We start from the raw sequence: 22,125 nt of genomic DNA, 5'->3' as shown, positions 1-22,125 counted from the left end.
TTACCTCTGCTGGCAGGTATCTAGGCACTCCTGGGAAAACAGCTCTCTCTTGACATAATTTGTATATGTAGCTCTGTGGAATAGTATCAACTCTGGGCACAGTCAGAGACCAGAAGACTCCTGCCCCAGGAACCCCCTTGGTTCCTGTGCCCTGAGGGTTCTGGGTGGGTTCCTCTGAGCAACAGTGGTGGTCCTACCTGCACTCACAGGCCTGTCCACACTGCTGGGAGGCTCGCTCCCTCCTGGAGCTATTTGGGTATGGAGCATTGTAGCAGATCGGGAGACAGAAACTGGGATGCTCAGGTTCCAGGCCGCCCCTAGTTTCTTGTGTCCTGAGGGTTCTTGGCAAGTTCCTCTGAGCAGGAAGGCTCCTGTTCCATGATGCCCCTTGGTCCCTGTGTTTAAAGGATTCAGGGCGGACTCCTCTGAGCAGCAGTGGTGGTCCTACCTGCACTCACAGGCCTGTTCCAAGAATTAACTTTCTTACTTTCATTCAAAAATTAACTTTTTTTTTTTTTTTTTTGCGAAGGGGAGGCATGTTTTCAACACTTCTTTATTCTTTCATAGTTACAGGGTATTGACACACAAAATGTAAAAAACAAAAACAATGAAATGTCTTCAAATATGCTCATCTATTCATATATGACTAGAGCATCATTAAGAATTAAAATATTTATGCTAGCCTAGAATACAAGAAAATTATGAACTAAGAATCTTGGCCTTGTCATTTTAGTTTGGACTAAACTTAATTCATTATGTTTCAAAACTTCCAAACCCTGTATAAGATGATTATTAATATCCATTTTTATCAATCTTTGTCTTTTTTCATGATTGTGAAGCATAAATGAACATTATTTTCCACTTATATGTTTCTTTAAATAATTCATCAGTGATTTAATTACTACTGTTGTCCATATCATAGCACCTGTGAAACTGGTTTAGAAATCTATTTGTCCACATTCAAAAATCATTAAAAATACAACTTACAATTCAGATAAACTCCCACTTTGGGATTCAGGTGACAAACATCTTTAGCAGCTCATGGTTTTAAGTCACTTTAAAGTGAATATGTATTATCTAAATAAAAGCCTTCTAATAATTCAAATCCTAAAATGTGGCACAAATAGTAAGTTTATAATATCTCAAAATGCAAAACAAAAAATATCAAAAATTAAAATGTTAATATAGTGTATGAATCACCAATTCCAAAATGGATGACTAATTAAAGAAGTTGTTTAACTGGATGAAGAGTTTTAAACATAATCTCAGTAGAACCAAGTACAAAACACATTGCAAATGTTTTATAGTGCTACTTAAGAGATTACAAATAGCTAAATTTCCACAATTTTTGTTAATCTAAATATAGCTGGAAAGATGGAAATAGAGGTGAAGCTCTCATATATGATACTGAAATAGGAGTGTCCAAGTGAAGAAAAAAAACCTACTTATATTTATGCTGAAGGTAAAGGTTCCTGGGAAATCCCTGGATCATTAAAATAACTGGACTCATTAAACTGTATTAACTCTAATGTGTATTTATTTCTGCAAACCACCTTTGTCAAAACATCAGAGATAGTCTTTTGTTGAAGAACTGTACTCAATCTTCCACTCACTATGTGTTTACTGGCTATTCTCTTATTTAGCTACCACTAGCTGCAAGATTGTACTGATCATTTGGAATTTATAAAAGTTTCACATCTACAAATGATTTTCTCTGACCACCTTCCCATATAAAACTGAGATAGGTAGACTACTCTAATTTTAAGAAAATTTGTAAGAAAATAAATTTAACAAACTAGTATTTACCTTTATAATAGACATAATGTCATTGTCCTCTATTGTAGGCCCAGGAATATCAGGGTCAGGTTTGTCAGGGAGCCTTTAGAATAAAAATATATAGTAATTGGTAGGTTTGGTCATTTGATCAACTCTGGTGAAATATCCATTACCTATATATTGAGTGATATTTTCACATTCATATAATTCAAAATTAACAAGTGTTTTAAAGCTTTTGGTTCTCTTTGTGAGCTTTAGCTTATTTCAATGTATAAAACATTCAATAAAGTCTAATTCCTAATCTATTTTTTAAAAACTCATTGTCCTAAGAAATGGCTCAAAAAAGATAAGTGCTTACTGCCCACACACAACCTGGGTTTGAATCCTCAGCATATGCATAATCACTTGGGTATGTTCTTGTAACCCCAGTACTGTTGGTGCACAGACAGAGGTATAATGGGGACTTTTTGACTTCAAGTAAAGCTCCAGGTTCAGTGAGACACCTTATATCAATTGGAAAAGGTAGAGATTGTTAGAACAAGACACCAATATCCTACTCTTACCTCCAAGCTTGCACACAAATATATTTAACATATGCAACACATACACATGCACAGAGAGAGAGAGAGAGAGATCAATTGTCAATGTATTGACTTCTGCTTGTATAAATTATTTGTCTTAAAGTTTGAACTGATAATTTTCCTAACAAGTAAATATGTTTGCTACCTAAACTGAAATGAATCCATTGCTTAAAATGATAGAAAATTGACTGTGTCTCCTCCAATGCCTAACACTGTTTGAAAACTAAGCTCTGTATGTCCTATATGTTTACACCTCAATAAAGATTAAGTGCCTTATTTATATAAATTGATAAAAGAATATAAAATAACACAGTATACCTGCTACAGAGACCCCTTTAAGGGATTCAAATGTGTGTGTGTTTAAGACAGGAGACATCAATGTTCTTCCTCCTTGGATTCCATCTACATCTACCACACAATGTCTCACTAAAACAGGAGACAAATCAATTCTTCTAGGTTGGTTTTTCAGCAAGTCATAAGGGATAATCGTAACTCTGCCTCCTCAATGATGGATAGACACAGCAGATGCAATCATGACTGTGTTTTTATTTGTGTGCAGAGATCAAACTCAGTATCTTCTGTTTATAAAAACTCACTTCATTAACAGGTCTCTCTCCTCAGCCCCAAACTGGTACTTTTTAAGAGATACCTTGATATTTTCAGGTCCTCCAATTAGTCAGTCTAAACAGCAACAGCATTTTCAGGAGTCTACAATTTTTTTATTTTAAAAAGTTTTTCCAATAATTTTAGTGTCTCTAAATCTGAATTTTAGTATTATCACTGTCAAATCTGTCATACATTCTGTTATTTTTATCAATTCTCTAAAACCCTCACTACTGCCCAAACTAGTGTTCTTCAATCCCTACTATCCACTGTAAATTCATTTCCATCTTCCCTTACTAGATTAACTTACTATTTCCACATTCACCCTCCTCCCTGAGCCTTGCTACTTGTGCTCTCCTATTTTATTACTAAATATCCACATACCTGTGAATAAATAAAGAGACCACCTCCTCTACAACTAGAGCTAGAGTACAAATTCCATTTCTGACACATGCTGCTTTTGATATAAGTTTCTTTCATGGGTTTGAACTTCAGGACCCCCAATAGAATAATTAGACACAAGGAATTTGTCTTAGTTAGGGTTTTACTGCTGTGAACAGACACCATGACAAAGACAAAATTGAGGCTGGCTTACAGCCCACTCCCTGAGCTGAGCATATACAATCTATCACAATCTACTCTCTGGCCTCCATAGTCTTGTTCAAACATATGAGTCTATGGGGGGTCATATCTAAACATAGCATAATGCAAAATTCAACTTACGAAGCCCCATAGACTATAGCAGTCTCAACAATATTAAAAGTCCAAAGTTCAAGTTCTCTTCTGAGATTTATCAAAACACTTAATTCTAATCTCCAAAGCAAGACAGGAAAATCACGGGGTAAGGGGTGGAGGGGACTCCAAACTCGCATCTCCATGTCTGATGTCAAAGCACTCTTCAGATATCCAACTTCCCTTTTCATCTTTGTTGATTGTAACAAACTACTTTCTGCTGGGCTGGTTCTAATCTCTTTTAGCAGCTTTCCTCAGCAGATAGTCCACAGCTCTGGCATCTCAAACATCTTGGGGTCTCCAAGGCAACTTCAATGTTACAACTTCTTGTTTCAATGTCTGCGATCCACACATGATCTTCTGTGTTCCTCTGAAGAGCTGGCTTCACTTCTCCAGCTCTACTCTCTGTAGCACTCTAAGCTTAGGTTAACCAACTTCACAGCTGCTGCTGTTCTTGGTGATCATCTCATGGCACTAGCATCTCCAAAACACTGGAGTCTTCTGCTGCAACTAGGCTTCACCAATAATCTCTCACAGGCTCTCTTCATGGTGCCAAGTCTCAACTCCTTTGCATGATCTCTTCTGTCCTGAACTGTCAACTGGAACTGGGATTGTACCTTCACCAATGTCCTTCCAAGGCCTCTCAAAGTGCCAAGTCTCAGCTGCTCTTCATGACCCCTTCATGCCTTCAAAACCAGTACCACCTGGGTGAGTCTTACACATTACCAAGTACAGCTGCAGCACAGGTTTCAATCTTGACTATCTAAGGAACACAACATCTTTGTTCTTTCAGAAAAGACTTCCCAGAATTTTTCACCTCAGTGATGCTGGTCTCTTCTTAATCACTGCTAATTTCTTAGTTCCACTTAACCAGCATCAATTATCCCAGTAGTTTTTTGTTTTTTTTTTTTTCTCCTCTTGTCTATATGGCCAGAGCTACATGGCTGAACCTGCCGAGTTCTCCTTCTTGCAGGACCTGGAACATGGCCTCCTGGTTCTATTACAGTATCACTAGCTTCCTCTTTTCCAACTCCTTCACTGCCTAAACTTGGCTGTCCTGGACCTTACTCTGTAGATTGACCTTGATCTCAGGGATCTGCATGCTTGTCTCCTGAGATTAAGGTTGTGTACCACCATGCCTGGATTTAAGCTTTTCTTCACCTAGAGCTTGCTCTGTCTCAGAATCTTGCCCCAAGGTCACTACTCCCATAATTCAATTTAGTATCCTTGAACACAGGATCTAGCTCCATTTCCCTTCCTGGTGCCCCTTTAATACTCAAACCATACAATTTATATTTTTCCTTTCTCATGTTGCTCCTTTTCATTAAAACTCATTTTGTTCCTTTCATTGAAATGTTCTTTATAAGAATGAACTTAGTAACCATACAACAGAATTTACACCCTGCTGTTTTAAGACTTCCTTTGTCAGTGAAATTAATCTGAGTCTCTTCACCTTAGCCTCAGGCAGACTCCTCAGACAAGGGCAAAAATTATCCATGTTCTTCACCAAAATACCACAAAAGCAGTCTCTTGGCCACATATTGAAATTCTCCACTAAAACCTCTTGGACCAGTTCTGCATAATTCAACCTCACTCTCAGTAACAAAGTCTTCCATATTCACACTAGGATAACTCATTAAGCCCTGTTTAAAGCATTCCACTGCTTTCAAAATCCAAAGTCCCCAAATCCACATTCTTCTAAACAAAGCATAGTCAGGTCTATCACAGAAATACCCCAGTCCCTGGTACCAACTTCTGTCTTAGTTAGGGTTTTACTGCTGTGAACAGACATTATGACCAAGGCAACTCTTAAAAGACATCATTTAACTGGGGCTGGCTTACAGATTGAGATATTCATTCCAATATCATCAAGGCATCATCCAGGCAGGCATGGTCCAGGAGGAGATGAGAATTCTACATCTGAAGACTGCAAGCAGAATACTGACTTCCAGGCAGCTAGGATGAGGGTCTTAAAGCCCACACTCACAGTGACACACCTACTGAAACAGGGCCACACCTACTCCAATAGGGACATATCTTCTAATAGTGAGCAGGCCTTGGGAACTAGCTCCATACCCAGTCCCACAACACCCAGAAGAAACTCAACTCTCAAGAGCTTTAACATGCCCAGGATCATAGGATCAAAGGATCTCAGGAACTTGGTCACACCAGGATTTCAGGATCCCAGAAGTAGCTTAACTCTCAGGAGCTCGAACATACCCAGGATCTCAGGATCACAAAATCCCAGAATCACAGGATCACAGAGACATTTAGACACTGAAGAGTTGTGGCACAACCTGGATCACAGAAGGGACAGGCTCCAGTCAGAGACACCAAGGGCAGGTACCATTAGAGATAACCAAATAGCAAGAGGCAAATGTAAGAACATAAGTAACAGAAACCAATGTTACTTGGCATAATTAGAACCTGATTTTCCCACCAGAGCAAGTCCTGGATACTCCATCACACCAGAAAAGCAAGACTCTGATTTAAAAATCACATCTCAAGATGACGATAAAGAAATTTAAGAAGGACATAAATAACTCCCTTAAAGAAATACAAGAGAACACAGGTAAAGAGCTAGAAGACCTTAAAGAGGAAACACAAAAATCCCTTAAAGACTTATAGAAAAACACAACCAAACTGATGAAGGAACTGAACAAAACCATCCAGGATCTAAAAATGGAAGTAGAAACAATAAAGAAACCATAAAGGGAGAGAACACTGGAGATAGAAAACCTAGGAAAGAGACCAGGAGTCATAGATGCCAGGATCACCAACAGAATACAAGAAAGGAGAGAGAATCTCAGGTGCAGAAGATGCCATAAAAACATTGAAACAACAGTCAATGAAAATGCAAAATGCAAAAAGCTCCTGCCCCAAAACATCCAGGAAATCTAGGACACAATGAAATGACCAAACCTAAGGATAATAGGTATAGAAGAGAGCAAAGATTCCCAAATTAAAGGTCCAGGAAACATGTTCAACAAATTATAGAAGAAAACTTCCCTTACCTAAAGAAAGAGATGCCCATGAACATGCATGCATGTGTTTGAGCCTTTTGGGGTGCTGCTTGGCAAGAATCTGACATTAGGCCATGACAAGGAAGTAAGTTCAGGCAAGAATCTATCTTTAGGCTATACTAGGGAAGTAGGTTGAGGCAGGAATTTTAGTCTTGTGGTAGAATAAAAGAAGTAGACTTCAGGCAAGATTTTGTGTTTGGACAAGGAAGTGGGCTCAGATATTTTGGTCATCCTGACAAGTCCTTGGAAACAACTGCCATAGGAGTAATTAAGGGACTTTGCTTATTGCTTTGCTAGTTCCATATTATATTACTTGCCCTTGATACTTGCATGTAATTAAAATGGTATAAAAGCAGATTGGGAAAGATAAAACTGCCTTCAGTCTCACAATTGACTGGGGTCATGCTACAATGTCTAATTGTCTGATTTCATTTAAATCCTCACTCCAGCCCCGGGACACCTGTTGACTGACTGAGTGGGCTAGGTCAAAGAAGCCTACAGACCTCCAAATAGACAGGACCAGAAAAGAAATTCCTCCCAAAACATAAAAATCAAAACACCAAATGCACAAAACAAAGAAAGAATATTAAAAGCGGTAAGATAAAAATGTCAAGTAACATAAAGAGCCACAACCAATTAGAATTAACCAGACATCTCACCAGAGACAATAAAAGCCAGAAGATGCTGGGCAGATGTCATACAGACCCTAAAGAACACAAATGCTAGCACAGGATACTACACCCAACAAAACTCTCAATTAACATAGATGGAGAAACTAATATACTCCACGACAAAAACAAATTTATGCAATATCATTCCAGAGCCACAGCTCTACAAAGAATAAGAGATGGAAAACTCCAACACAAGGAGGGAAACTACACCCTAGGGAAGGCAAAGTAATCTTCTTTCAACAAACCCAAAAGAAGAAAACAACACAAACATAGTTCCATATCTAACAACAAAAATAACAGAAATCAACAATCACTTTTACTTAATATCTCCTAACACAAATGGATTCAATTCTCCAATAAAAAAAACAGACTGACAGACTGGATATGTAAACAGAACCCAGCATTTTGCTGCATACAGGAAACCCACCTCAGTGACAAAGACAGACACTACCACAAAGTAAAGGGCAGAAAAATTTTTTTCTAAGCAAATGGTCCCAAGAAACAAGCTGGAGTAGCCATTCCAATATCGAATAAAATTGACTTTTAACCAAAAGTTATCAAAAAAAATTAAGAAAAGACATTTCATACATGTCAAAGGAAAAATCCACCAACATGGACACTCATTTCTTAATATCCATGCTCCAAATGCAAGGGCACCCACAGTCATAAAAGAAACTTTACTGAATATCAAGAATACAATGCACCTCACACAATAATATTGGGAGACTGCAACACCCCACTCTCAGCAATAGACAGATCATGGAAACAGAAATGGACAAAGACATGGTAAAATTAACAGATGTTATGAACCAAATGGATTTAACAGATATCTATAGAACATTTTATCCTAAAACAAAAGAATATGCCTTCTTCTCAGCACCTCATGGTACTTTCTCCAAAACTGACCATATAATTGGTCACAAAACAGGCCTCAAGAGATACAAAAAGACTAAAATTATCCCATGCATTCTATCAGATCACCACAGACTAAGGCTGGTCTTCAATAGCAACAAAAACAATGGAAAGCCCACATACACATGGAAGCTGAACAATGCCCTACTCAATGATAACTTGGTCAAGGAAGAAATAAAGACAGAAATTAAAGACTTTTTAGAATTTAATGAAAATGAAGGTACAATATACCCAAACTTATGTGACACATGAAAACGGTGCTAAGAGGACAATTCATACTTCTGAGTACCTCCAAAAAGAAACTGGAGAGAAGATACACTAGCAACTTGACAGGACACATGAAATCTCTGAAACAAAAAGAAGTAAATAAATCTAAGAAGAGTAGACAGCAGGAAATAATCGAACTAAGGGATGAAATCAACCAAATAGAAACAAAAAGAACTATACAAAGAATCAAAATAAAGAGCTGGTTCTTTGAGAAAATCAACAAAATAGATAAACCTCTAGCTAGATTAACCAGAGGGCACAGAGAAAGTATCCAAATTAATAAAATCAGAAAGGAAAAGAGAGACATAACAATGGAAATCGAGAGAATTTTAAAAAATCATCATATTCTACTACAAAAGCCTATACTCAACAAAATTGGAAAATCTAGATGAAATGAACAACTTTCTAGACAGATACCAGGTACCAAAGCTAAGTCAGGATCAAATAAACCATCTAAAAAGTCCCATAACCCCTAAAGAAATAGTCATTAATAGTCTTCCAAAAAACAAAAACAAAAACAAACAAACAAACAAAAAAAAAAACCAGGACGAGTTGGGTTTTAGTGTAAAATACTATCAGACCTCAAAGATGACATAATACCAATATTCTTCAAACTTTTCCACAAAATAGAAACAGAAAAAACACTAACCAATTCGCTCTATGAAGCCACAATTACACTGATACCTAAACCATAAAAAAAACTCGACAAAGAAAAAGAACTTCAGAACAATTTCACCTATAAATATTGATGAAAAAATTCTCAATAAAATTATTGCAAACCGAATCAAAGAACACATCAAAATGATTATCCATCATGATCAAGTAGACTTCATCCCAGGGATGCAGGGATGGTTCAATATATGGAAATGCATCAATGTAGTCCACTATGTACACAAAATCAAAGAAAAAAAAAACTACATGATCATTTAGTTCATGAAAAAGCATGTGACAAAATTCAACACCCCTTTATGATAAAAGTCTTGGAAATATCAGGAATTCAAGGCCCATACCTAAACATAGTAAAAGCAATATACAGCAAAACAGTAGCCAACATCAAACTAAATGGAGAGAAACTTTAAGCAATGCCACTAAAATAAGGGACTAGACAAGGCTGTCCCCGCTCTCCCTTCCTAATCAATATATACTCAAAATCTTAGCCAGAGCAATAAGACAACAAAAGGAGGTCAAAGGGATAAAAATTGAAATGGAAGAAGTCAAAATATCACTACTTGCAGATGGTACAATAGTATACTTCAGTGACCCCAAAAATTATACCAGAGAACTCCTAAACCTGATACGCAACTTCAGCAAATTGACTAGATATGAAATTAACTCAAACAAATCAGTAGCCTTCCTATACTCAAAGGATAAACAGGCTTGAGAAAGAAATTAGGGAAACAACACCCTTCACAATAGTCACAAATAATATAAAATAACTTGGTGTGACTCTAACCAAGCAAGTAAAAGATCTGTATGCCAAGAATTTCAAGTCTCTGAAGAAAGAAATCAAAGATCACAGAAGATGGAAAGATCTCCCATGCTCATGGATTGGCAGGATTAGTACAGTAAAAATGGCCATCTTGCCAAAAACAATCTACAGATTCAATGCAATCTCCATCAAAATTCCAACTAAATTCTTCATAGAATTAGAAAGAAGAATTTGCAAATTCATTTAGAATAACAAAAACTCAGGATATTGAAAACTACTCTAAACAAAAAAAGGACTTCTAGGGGAATGACCATCCCTGACATCAAGTTGTACTACATAACAATAGTGGTAAAAACTGCATGGTATTGGTAGAAAGACATGTTTAAAATAGAATTGAAGACCCAGAAATGAACCCACACACCTATGGTCACAAAGGAGCTAAAAACATCCAGTGGGGGGAAAAAAACAGCATTTTCAACAAAAGGTGCTGGCACAACTGGTCATTATCATGTAGAAAAATGAGAATTGATCCATTCTTATGTCCTTGTACAAAGCCCAAGCGGATCAAAGAACTCCACATAAAACCAGAGACACTGAAATTTATATTGGAGAAAGTGGGGGAAACCCTCAAAGATATGGGCACAGGGGAAAAAATCCTAAACAGAACAACAATGGCCTGTGCTGTAAGATCAAGAATCAACAAATGGGACCTCAAAAAATTGCAAAGCTTCTGTAGGGCAAAACATACTGTCAATAAAACAAAAAGGCCACAAACAGATTGGGAAAGAATTTTTACCAATCCTGAATCTGATAGGGGACTAATATCTAATATATACAAAGAGCTCAAGAAGCTGAACTCCAGAAATTCAAATAACCCCATTAAAAAATGGGTACAAAGCTAAACAAAGAATTCTCAACTGAGGAATATGGAAGGGCTGAGAAGCACTTGAAAAAATGTTCAACATTCTAAATCATCAGGGAAATGCAAATCAAAACAACCCTGAGATTCCACCTCACACCAGTCAGAATGGCTAAGATTAAAAACTCAGGCGACAGCAGATGCTTCAAGAAGAAGAAATACCAAAGTATAGGTGCTTTGGTGCTTCTCAGATGGGGGGACAAAATACTCATGGGAGCAAATACAAAATGTGGAGCAGAGACTTACAGGAAAGCTATCCAGAAACTGCCCAACCTGGAGATCCATCGCATAGACACACACCAAATCCAGACACAGACACTATTGTGGATGCCAATAAGTGCTTCATGACAGGAGCCTGATATAGCTGCCTCCTGAGAGGCTCTGCCAGAGCCTGACAAATACAGAGGAGAATGCTCATAGCCAACCACTGGACTGAGCATGGGGTCCCCAATGTCAGAGCAAGGACTGAAGGGGCTGAAGGGGTTTGCAGCCCCATAGGAAGAACAGTATCAATCAACCAGCTACTCCAGAGCTCCCAGAGACCAAACCACCAACCAAAGAGTACATATGGAGGGACCCATGGCTCCAGCCATATAGGTAGCAGAGGATGGCCTTATTGAGCATCAATGAGAGAAGAGTCCCTTAGCCCTGTGAAGGCTGGATGCCCCAGTGTAGGGGACTGTCATGGAGGGGAGGTGGGAGTGGGTAGGTAGGTAACACCCTCATATAAGCAGGGGAATGGGGGATGGGATAGGGTTTCGGGGGGGGGACTGTGAAAGGGGATAACATTTGAAATGTAAATAAGGAAAATATTCAATAAAAAATGAAAGGGGTATAGCTCTAGAAACAGAAATTTACTAGGACATTAATAAGTAAGTGTCTTAGTCAGGGTTTTTATTCCTGCACAAACATCATGACCAAGAAGCAAGTTGGGGAGGAAAGGGTTTATTCAGCTTACACTTCCATATGGTTGTTCATCACCAAAAGAAGTCAGAACTGGAACTCAAGCAGGTCAGAAAACAGGAGCTGATGCAGAAGCCATGGAGGGATGTACTTTACTGGCTTGCTTCCCCTGGCTTGCTCAGCCTGCTCTCTTATAGAACCAAAACTACCAGCCCAGAGATGGCACCACCCACAAGGGGCCTTTCCCCCTTGATCACTAATTGAGAAAATGCCTTACAGCTGGATCTCGTGGAGGCATTTCCCCAACTGAAGCTCCTTTCTCTGTGATAACTCCAGCCTGTGTCAAGTTGACACAAAACTAGCCAGTACAGTAAGCAATTACAAATATCCTCTAAGGCATGTGTTTAATCCCAGCACTCAGATGGCAGAAGAAAGTCTATCTGAGTGACTTTGAGGCCATCCTGGACTACAAAACAAGTAAAACAAGTTCCAAGCCATTCAGGGATATTTAGCGAGTCTCTCTCTCTCTCTCTCTCTCTCTCTCTCTCTCTCTCTCTCTCTCTCTCTGTGTGTGTGTGTGTGTGTGTGTGTGTGTATGTGTGTGTCTCTGTGTGTGTGTGTGTGTGTGTGTGTGTATGTATGTCTGTGTGTGTCTGTGTTTGTGTGTGTATGTATGTCTGTGTGTGTCTGTGTGTGTCTGTGTTTGTTTCTGTTTGTCTGTCTGTCTGAAAACAAAAGACTCCAAGTAAATTCTAAGTAATATTCCTAGGCCATGATCTACATGTTGATACCCTTTATTCATTCACAAAGGTCACCTTAGTCTGCTTCTGTTAAAGCTATAGATGTCTTCCACATCTATGATTTGCCTTTAAGAATTCAGTAATAAAAATTAGGTTGGAGTTGCAAATAATACAACTTAACTTTCTGAATTGATATGAACTGGATTTTCACCTTGAGACCAGTAAACACATGTCATGAATGAATCTGTACAGAATGGAAAAAGGTGCATGGTAGAGCCACAACCATGGGCTAAATATTCAAGCTCTTGGAAAAACAGTTTTCTAATTAGTTCTCAACAGGTTGTAAGAGCATAGATACTGAACATATGATCCTGGGTGAGACAGAAGCATGTTGTCCTCTGAGAGGCTCCACTCAGCAAATGATTCAGACAGATACAGGCACCCACAGCCAAACAGTGGATAGAGCTTTGGGACTCTTCTGGAAGAATAGGAAGAAGGATCACAGGACCCAAAGGGGTAGGAACTCCACAGGAAGACCAATAGAGTTAACTAGCCTGAACCATGGGGGTTCTGAGTCTGAACTACCAACCAAAGAATATACAGGAGCTGGACCTACACCTTCCTGCTCATAAGTAGCAGATATGCAGCTTGACCTTCATCTGGGTCCTGAACAACTGGAGTTGGGGAGCATCCCAAAAGCTGTTGCCTATATGTTTGGTATGTTCTACTAGCTGGGCTGACTTGCCTGGCCCCAGTGAGATAGGGAGTGCCTAGTCTCACAGAGTCTTGAAGTGCCAGGGTGTGGAGGCCAGGGGGTTCCCACCAGCTCAAAGGAGAAGTGGGGTTGGGAGAAGGATTGTGGGAGGGGCAACCAGGAGGGGGGCAGTGAGTGAGATGTACAGTGAATAAGTAAAAAAATAAAATTGAATTAAAAACAAATATTTTGAAAACTGGCTATGATTACTATAAAAACATAGATACTTTGAAAGGTGGCTGTGGTTACTATAAGACACAGCAAGCACTGAGCACATAGTATTGTGCCTATCTCAAAGTTCACTCAACAATAATACTTTCTTATCTTTGGACTTACCAATTATATCATTTATTTTTAAATTATATAGACTTACCTGGACAAAGACTTCTCTTCAATATTGTTATCCACTTCTAAAAGTAAATGAAAATGTATTTTATAACAAACAGGTAGGCTGCATAAAGACCTTTTCTGATCTCTCTCCCCAAATTTAAAACCTAGTGCTATAACAGAACATCTGCTGTGGTCTTCCTTCCACTCCTGTCTACATCTCCTATAGATCTCATAGATCATCTACTCCCTACCTCCTTTTCCACAGTAATTGCTGTGCAACTGCCCACAACTAGAGCAGGCATCTCCTGCACAAACACAGACCACAACTGCCAGAAAAACAGGCAGTCTCTTACAAAACTTCCCAGCGCTCTCTCTCTCTCTCTCTCTCTCTCTCTCTCTCTCTCTCTCTCTCTCTCTCTCTCTCTCTCTCTCTCTCTCTCCCTTTCCCCATACCATAGACCATTCATTAATTCCTGGATCACCAGCTGCATAATATATTTCTCCCTTCCCTCATCTCCTATGGGTCCCACAGAATATCCTCAGCTCCCGAGCCTTCTTCTGGTTCATCATTCCACCCCAGCCTATAACACCAGCAGCGATTCCATGTGAACACACCATCTGAGAAGTCCAGTAAAACAAGCAACACATAACCATCATACTCTACGCAAATCTAGACAGTGAACAGAAACAAAAGAACAAAGTACCCACCCTACAAAGACAAACACAGAGACTTCCCGTTTCCATCCCTGCCTGTAGCTGATCTTCTGCCACAGGACTCTGAAATGGTGCCTGGAGGGAGCAAGCCTCCCAAGAGTGTGGACAGGTTTGTGAGTACAGCTAGGATCACCAATCACCACTGCTGCTCAGTGGAACCCACCTAAAATACTCAGGACACAAGAACCAAGGAACAGCCTGAGACGGGAGTCTTCCAGTCTCTGTTTGCGCCCAGAGTTGATACTGTGCCACAGAGCTAAATACACAAATACTCTAGGTCTCTCAGGAGTGCCTAAACAACTGTGAGCATAGGTAAGACCACCACTTCTCTTCAAATTCCTGGCCCAAGAGGGACCCTTTCAAAGCCATCAAGACACAGGAACCAAGAATCAGCTGGGGACAGGATCCTTCTGGTCTTTTTTCTGCATCCCAGAGTTGACCCTGTATCACAGCTCTCCATAACCAAATTCCTCATGGAGAGAACGGGTCTCCCAGGAGGACTGACACACAGGCTTGCAGACTGTGGCACACAAGTCACAGTCAGAGACAGCAAGGCCAGCTAAAACCAGAGATAACCAGATGGTGAATGGCAAGCACAAGTATACAAGCAACAGAAATAAAAATTAATTCGCATTATCAGAATCCAGTTCTCCTACCACAGGGAACCCTGGTTACCCCAACACAACAGAAAAAGCAAGACTCTGGATTTAAAATCAAATCTCATGATGATGAGAGAGGAATTTAAGGACGACAAAAATAACTCCCTTAAAGAAATACAAGAAAACACAGGTAAAGAGCTAGAAGTCCTGAAAGAGAAAACACAAAAATCCCTTTATAAATTACAAAAAAACACAACCAAACTGGTGATGGAATTGAACAAAACCACCCAGGATCTAAAAATGGAAATAGAAAGAATAAAGAAATCTCAAAGTAAAAGAACACTGGAGATAGAAAACCTAGGAAAGAGATCAGGAGTCATAGATCACCAACAGATTACAAGAGATAGAAAAGAGAATCTCAGGGAAAGAAGATATCATAGAAAACACTGACACAACAGTCAAAGAAAATGCAAAATACAAAAAGCTTCTAACCCAAAACATCTGGAAAATCCAAGACACAATGAGGAGACCAAACATAAGGATAATAGGTATAGAAGAGAATGAATATTCTCAACTTAAAGGTCCAGTAAGTATCTTCAACAAAATTATGGAAGAAAACTTCTCTAACCTAAAGAAAGAAGTGCCCAAGAACATACAAGAAGCCTATAGAACTCCAAAGAGATTGGACCAGGAAAGAAATTCCATCTATCACATAATATTCAAAACTCCAAATGCACTAAACACAATATCTTTCCACAAATCCAGCTCTGCTGGGATAATACATGGAAAATGGCAACACAAGGAGGGAAACTACACCCTAGAAAAAGCAAAAAAGTAATATTCTTTCAACAAACCCAATAGAAGATAACCACACAAACATAAAAATAACATCAATACTATCAGGGAGCAACAATCACTATTCCTTAAAATCTCTTAACATCAATGGACCAAATTCCCCAATAAAAAGGCATAGACTAACAGAATGGATATGTAAACAGGACCCAGCATTTTACTGCATACAGGAAACACACCTCAGTGACAAAGACAAACACTACCTCAGAGTAAAGGTCTCAAAAACAATTTTCCAAGCAAATGGGGCCAAGAAACAAGCTGGGGTAGCCATTATAATATTAGATAAAATGGACTTCCATACTCATCAAAGGAAAAATCTACCAGGAAGAACTCTCAATTCTAAATATCTATACCCCAAATGCAAGGGAACACACATTCATAAAAGAAACTTTACTAAAGCTCAAAGCACACATTGTACCTCACACAATAATTGTGGGGGACTTCAACATCCCACTCTCATCAATGTACAGATCAGGGAAACACTAAACAGACAGACTGTGAAACTAACAGAAGTTTTGGGCTAGTGGATTTAAAAGATATTTATGAAACATTTGATCATAAATCAAAAGAATATACCTTCTTCTCAGCACTTCAGGGTACCATCTCCAAAAATAACCATATACTCAGTCACAAATCAGACTTCAACAGATATAAGAAGATTGAAATAATCTCATGCATCCTATCAGTTCACTACAGATTAAGGCTAGTCTTTAATAGCAACAGAAACAACAGGAAGCCCACATACACATGGAAGCTGAACAATGCCCTACTCAATGATAACATGGTCAAGGAAGAAATAAAGACAGATATTAAATACTTTTTAGAATTTAATGAAAATGAAGATTCAACATATCCAAACTTATGTGACACAATGAAAACAGTACTAAGAGGAAAACTCATAGCTCTGAGTGCCTCCAAAAAGAAACTGGAGAGAGCATACATTAGCAGTTTTTAACAGTACAGCTAAAAGCTTTAGAACAAAAAGAAACAAATACACCCAAGGGGAGTAGAGAGCATGAAATAATCAAACTAATGGATGAAATCAATCAAATAGAAACAAAAAGAGCTATACAAGGAGGCAGAGGCAGGCAGATTTCTGAGTTTGAGGCCAGCCTGGTCTACAAAGTGAGTTCCAGGACAACCAGGGCTATACAGAGAAACCCTGTCTCAAAAAAACAACAACAAAAAAAAAATTAAAAAGAAAAAGCAGGAGCTGGTTCTTTGAGAAAATCAACAAAAAATAAAAAATAAACCCTTAGCCCGACTAAGCACAGAATGCAGAGACAGTATCTAAATTAATAAAATCAAAAACTGTAAAGGGAGATAAAACAACAGAAACCAAGGAAATTAAAAAAAAAAAAAACTCATCAGATCCTACTACAAAAGCCTATACTCAACAAAACTGGAAAATCTGGTTGAAATGGACAATTTTCTAGACAGATACCAGGGTCCAAAGTTAAATCAGGATCAGAAAAATGATCTAAACCATCCCGTATCCCCTAAAGAAATAGAAACCGTCATCAATAGTCTTCCAACCAACACAAACAAACAAAAACAAAAACAACAAACAAAAAAAAAGCCCAGGACCAGATGTGTTTAGTGCAGAGTTCTATCAGACCTTCAAGAAAGAACTAATACCAATACTCCTCAAACTATTCCACACAATAAAAACAGAAGGAATTCTACTCAGCTTGTTCTATGAGGCCACAATTACTATGATACCTAAACCAAAGACCCAACAAAGAAAAAGAACTTCAGACCAATTTCCCTTATGAGTATTGATGAAAAAAATACTCAATAAAATTCCAGAAAACAAAATCCAAGAACACATCAAAATGATCACCCATAATGATCAAGTAGGCTTCATCCCAGGGATACAGGGATGGTTCAATATATAGAAATCTATCAATGTAATCCACTATATAAACAAACTCAAAGGAAAAAAAATATGATCATTCTACTACTTGCTGAGAAAGGATTTGACAAAACCCAACACCCCTTTATGATAAAAGTCTTGGAAATATCAGAAATCCAAGGCCCATACCTAAACATAGTAAAAGCAATATACACCAAACCAGTACCCAACATCAAAATATATGGAAAGAAACTTGAAGCAATCCCACTAAAATCATGGACTAGACAAGGTTGCCCACTCTCTCCCTCCCTACTCAATATAATACCCAAAGTCCTAGCTAGAGCAATTAGACAACAAAAGGGGGTCAAAGGGATACAAATTGGAAAAGAAGTCAAAATATCACTATTTGAAGATGATATAATAGAATACTTAAATCACTGCAAACATTCTACCAGAGAACTCCTAAACCTGATAAACAACTTCACCAAATTAGTTGCATATAAAATTAACTCAAACAAATCAGTGGCCTTCCTTTATTCAAAGGATAAACAGACTGAGAAAGAAATTAGGGAAGCAACACCCTTCACAATAGTCACAAATAATATAAAATACTTTGGTGTGACTCTAACTAAGGAAGTGAAAGATCTGTATGACAAAAACTTCAAGTCTCTGAAGAAAGAAATTGAAGAAGATCTCAGAAGATGGAAAGATCTCCCATGCTCATGGATTGGCAGGATCAATATAGTAAAAATGGCTATCCTGCCGAAAGCAATCTACAGATTCAATGCAATCCCCATCAGAATTCCAACTCAATTCTTCACTGAGTTAGAAAGGTCAATTTGCAAATTCATCTGGAATAACAAAAACCATAGGATAGCAAAAACTATTCTCAACAACAAAAGAACTTCTGGTGGAATCACAAGCCTGACCTCAAGCTGTACTACAGGGCAATTGTGATAAAAACTGCATGGTACTGGTACAGCGACAGACAAGTAGATCAATGGAATAGAATTGAAGACACAGAAATGAACCCACACACCTATGGTCACTTGATCTTTGACAAGGGAGCTAAAATCATCCAGTGAAAAAAAGACAGCATTTTCAACAAATGGTGCTGGCACAACTGGCTGTTATCATGTAGAAGAATGTGAATTGATCCATTCTTATCTCCTTGTACAAAGCCCAAGTCTAAGTGGATCAAAGAACTCCACATAAAACCAGAGACACTGAAATTTATAATGGAGAAAGTGGGGGAAACCCTCAAAGATATGGGCACAGGGGAAAAATTCCTAAACAGAACAACAATGGCCTGTGCTGTAAGATCAAGAATCAACAAATGGGACCTCAAAAAATTGCAAAGCTTCTGTAGGGCAAAACATACTGTCAATAAGACAAAAAGTCCACCAACAGATTGGGAAAGAATTTTTCCCAAACCAAGATCTGATAGGGGACTAATATCCAATATATACAAAGAGCTCAAGAAGCTGAACTCCAGGGGCTGGAGAGATGGCTCAGCGGTTAAGAGCACTGACTGCTCTTCTAGAGGTCCTGAGTTCAATTCCCACCAACCACATGGTGGCTCACAACCATCTGTAATGGGATCTGACACCCTCTTCTGGTGTGTCTGAAGAGAGCAATGGTGTACTCACAGATATTAAATAAATAAACAAATCTTTAAAAAAAAAAAAAAGAAGCTGAACTCCAGAAATTCAAATAACCCCATTAAGAAATGGGGTACAGAGCTAAACAAAGAATTCTCAACTGAGGAATATGGAAGGGCTGAGAAGCACTTGAAAAAAATGTTCAACATCGTTAATCATCAGGGAAATGCAACTCAAAACAACCCTGAGATTCCACTTCACACCAGTCAAAATGGCTGGGATCAAAAATTCAGGTGACAGCAGATGCTGGCGAGGATGTGGAGAAAGAGGAACACTCCTCCATTGCTGGTGGAATTGCAAGCTGGTACAACCACTCTGGATATCAGTTTGGCGGTTCCTCAGAAACCTGGACATAGTACTACCGTTAGATCCAGCAATACCTCTCCTGGGCATATACCCAAAAGATATTCCAACTGGTAATAAGGACACATGCTCCACTGTGTTCATAGCAGCCCTATTTATAATAGCCAGAACCTGGAAAGAACCCAGATGTCCCTCAACAGAGGAATGGATACAGACAATGTGGTACATTTACATAATGGAGTACTATTCAGCTATTTAAAACAATGAATTTATGAAATTCTTGGGCAAATGGATGTATCTGGAGGATATCATCCTGAGTGAGGTAACCCAATCACAAAAGAAGTCACTTGATATGCACTCACTGATAAGTGGATATTGGCCCAGAAATTTAGAATACCCAAGATAAAACTTCCAAAACACAAGAAAATCAAGAAGGATGACCAACACGTGATACTTCATTCCTCCCTAGAATAGGGAATTGCTACGCACACTCCAGTGTAGTCTGCTTGACAGGCCGAGAAGCCTGGGAGCACTTACGAGGCAAAGAGTTTCAGAGAAATTCACCTCCTGGAACCTTGGTGTTCTCATAACCCGTATATTCATACCCTACCCCGTGTTAGCCTGCTGTATGGATCCACGTGCTCTCTTTTAGTATTATTTTACTATAGGTGCCTTTAAAGACTGAATTCTGACATAGCTAAGCCTTTGCCACTGTTCCAACATCCTAGAAAATCCTTGAAGCCAACAAACTTGGAATTCAGTAGGAAATCAGTGAGAAAGTTATCTATTCAGTAACATTCATATTTACTTCTAGTAGAGACAGTGAAACTAATTAGGCATTACAAAGAACGGCGCCAGAATAGCTCAGGGCTGGTCTGCAGAGTGTTTACTTGGGACAGTAGCCAGTCTTACCCAAACAAGGGAATACACAATGGCCTAGCTAATAGGTGGGTTTACCATGTAAAATATAGGGAATCCCACTGAGACAGGAATCTTCACTACAGCCAGATATAGCAGGCTACATTGCATATTAGAGGCAAGTTGATGAATTCTTCTGACAAATTGAGATTCTCCACAGATACTTAAAAGAACAGCCAAGTTACACTCATATAAGAATTTATCAAAGCCTAGGAAATAGGGGGGTTGTGGTATTGCATTATTCATGAGAAGGTCTGCTAGAGCAGAACGCCCTGGTGCTAGCTTTCACAAGGCTCAAAGGAGTAGCACAAATTGTGACTAGGGTGTGAAATCCTTACCTGTCATTAGCTGACCCTAAGCAGAGATGTTTTATCTTTACTGTAAATATTACCTGGTTCCTGTAAGTCCTTTTGAAGTCATTCCTTTGTTTTGTGTCAGGTAACTTCAATGTACTTTGCCTGCTGTGACATCCTAACCCTCTGTTTTCTGTATTATATAAGACTGGTGTTCACTTTGTGACAATACATTCAGATTCTACACAATCTCCTGTGTTGCATCTGTCTGTCATTTATTCACCTACTCCTTTTCCATCTGCAACCAGAGACCCATTCTACGCAGACAAGGGATCAAGAGGGTCTGCGGCAGGAAATAAAATATCCATGGAAGGAGTTGCAGAGACAAAGTTTGGAGCTAAGGTGAAAGGATAGACCATCCAGAGACTGCCCCACCCAGGGGTCCATCCCATAACCGGCCACCAAACGCAGACACTATTGCATACACCAGCAAGATTTTGCTGAAGGGACCCTGATATAGCTGTCTCCTGTGAGGCTTTGCCAACACCTGGCAAATACAGAAGTGGATGCTCACAGTCATCTATAGGATGGAACACAGGGCCCCCAATATAGGAGCTAGAGAAAGTATCCAAGAGCTGAAGGGGTCTGCAACCCTATAGGTATAACAACAATATGAACTAATCAGTAACCCCAGAGCTCATGTCTCTAGCTGCATATGTAGCAGAAGATGGCATAGTCAGCCACCATTGGAGAGAGAGGCCCCTTGGTCTAGCAAACTTTATATGCCCCAGTACAGGGAAACACCAGGGCCAAGAAGTGGGAATGAGTGGGTAGGGGAGCAGGGCGGGGGGAGGGTATAGGGGACTTTTGGGATAGCATTTGAAATGTAAATGAAGAAAATATCTAATAAAAAATGTGGTGGAAAAACCAGATACACTGAAACTAATAGAAAAGAAAGTGGGGAAGAGCCTTGAGGACATGGTCATAAGGGATAATTTCCTGAACAGAATATCAATAGCTTATGCTTTAGGATCAAGAATTGACAAATGTGACCTCATAAAATTGCAAAGCTCCTATTGTAGCCTCCCTCAGCCCTGAAGTAGGCTGATCCAGACTTTGACCTTGCTACCACTGAGAAGGAAATTACCTAAGGTGGAGCCTTCCAACCTAGATGGCTCCTTTGTTCTGCCACCTGCCACTGCTCTCTCCAAGACACTGCTACCTGCTGAGAAGCACCTGATACATTCAGGAGGAACATCCTATTCTGCACATCACCTACAGGCTGGCTCC

The 22,125-nt window shown here is 39.1% G+C and overlaps 1 protein-coding gene across 1 annotated transcript in view; it reads right to left on the bottom strand.

The window, feature by feature from the left end:
* The window catches only part of LOC110312009 (uncharacterized), a 142,245-nt gene that overhangs the window by 58,690 nt on the left and 61,430 nt on the right, over positions 1-22,125 (bottom strand). Inside the window, exons 10-11 of the mRNA XM_085832137.1 lie at positions 13,684-13,720; positions 1,807-1,879 (exon numbers count right to left, since the gene is read on the bottom strand). Of these exons, the coding sequence (XP_085688263.1) occupies positions 1,807-1,879; positions 13,684-13,720 (110 nt within the window). The remainder of the gene's footprint in view (positions 1-1,806; positions 1,880-13,683; positions 13,721-22,125) is intronic.

This window comes from Mus caroli, unplaced genomic scaffold (genome assembly GCF_978045245.1).
Source record: "Mus caroli unplaced genomic scaffold, Mus_caroli_1 scaffold_17, whole genome shotgun sequence".
Taxonomy (NCBI): Eukaryota; Metazoa; Chordata; class Mammalia; order Rodentia; family Muridae; genus Mus; species Mus caroli.
This window is presented reverse-complemented; position numbering and strand designations above follow the sequence as displayed.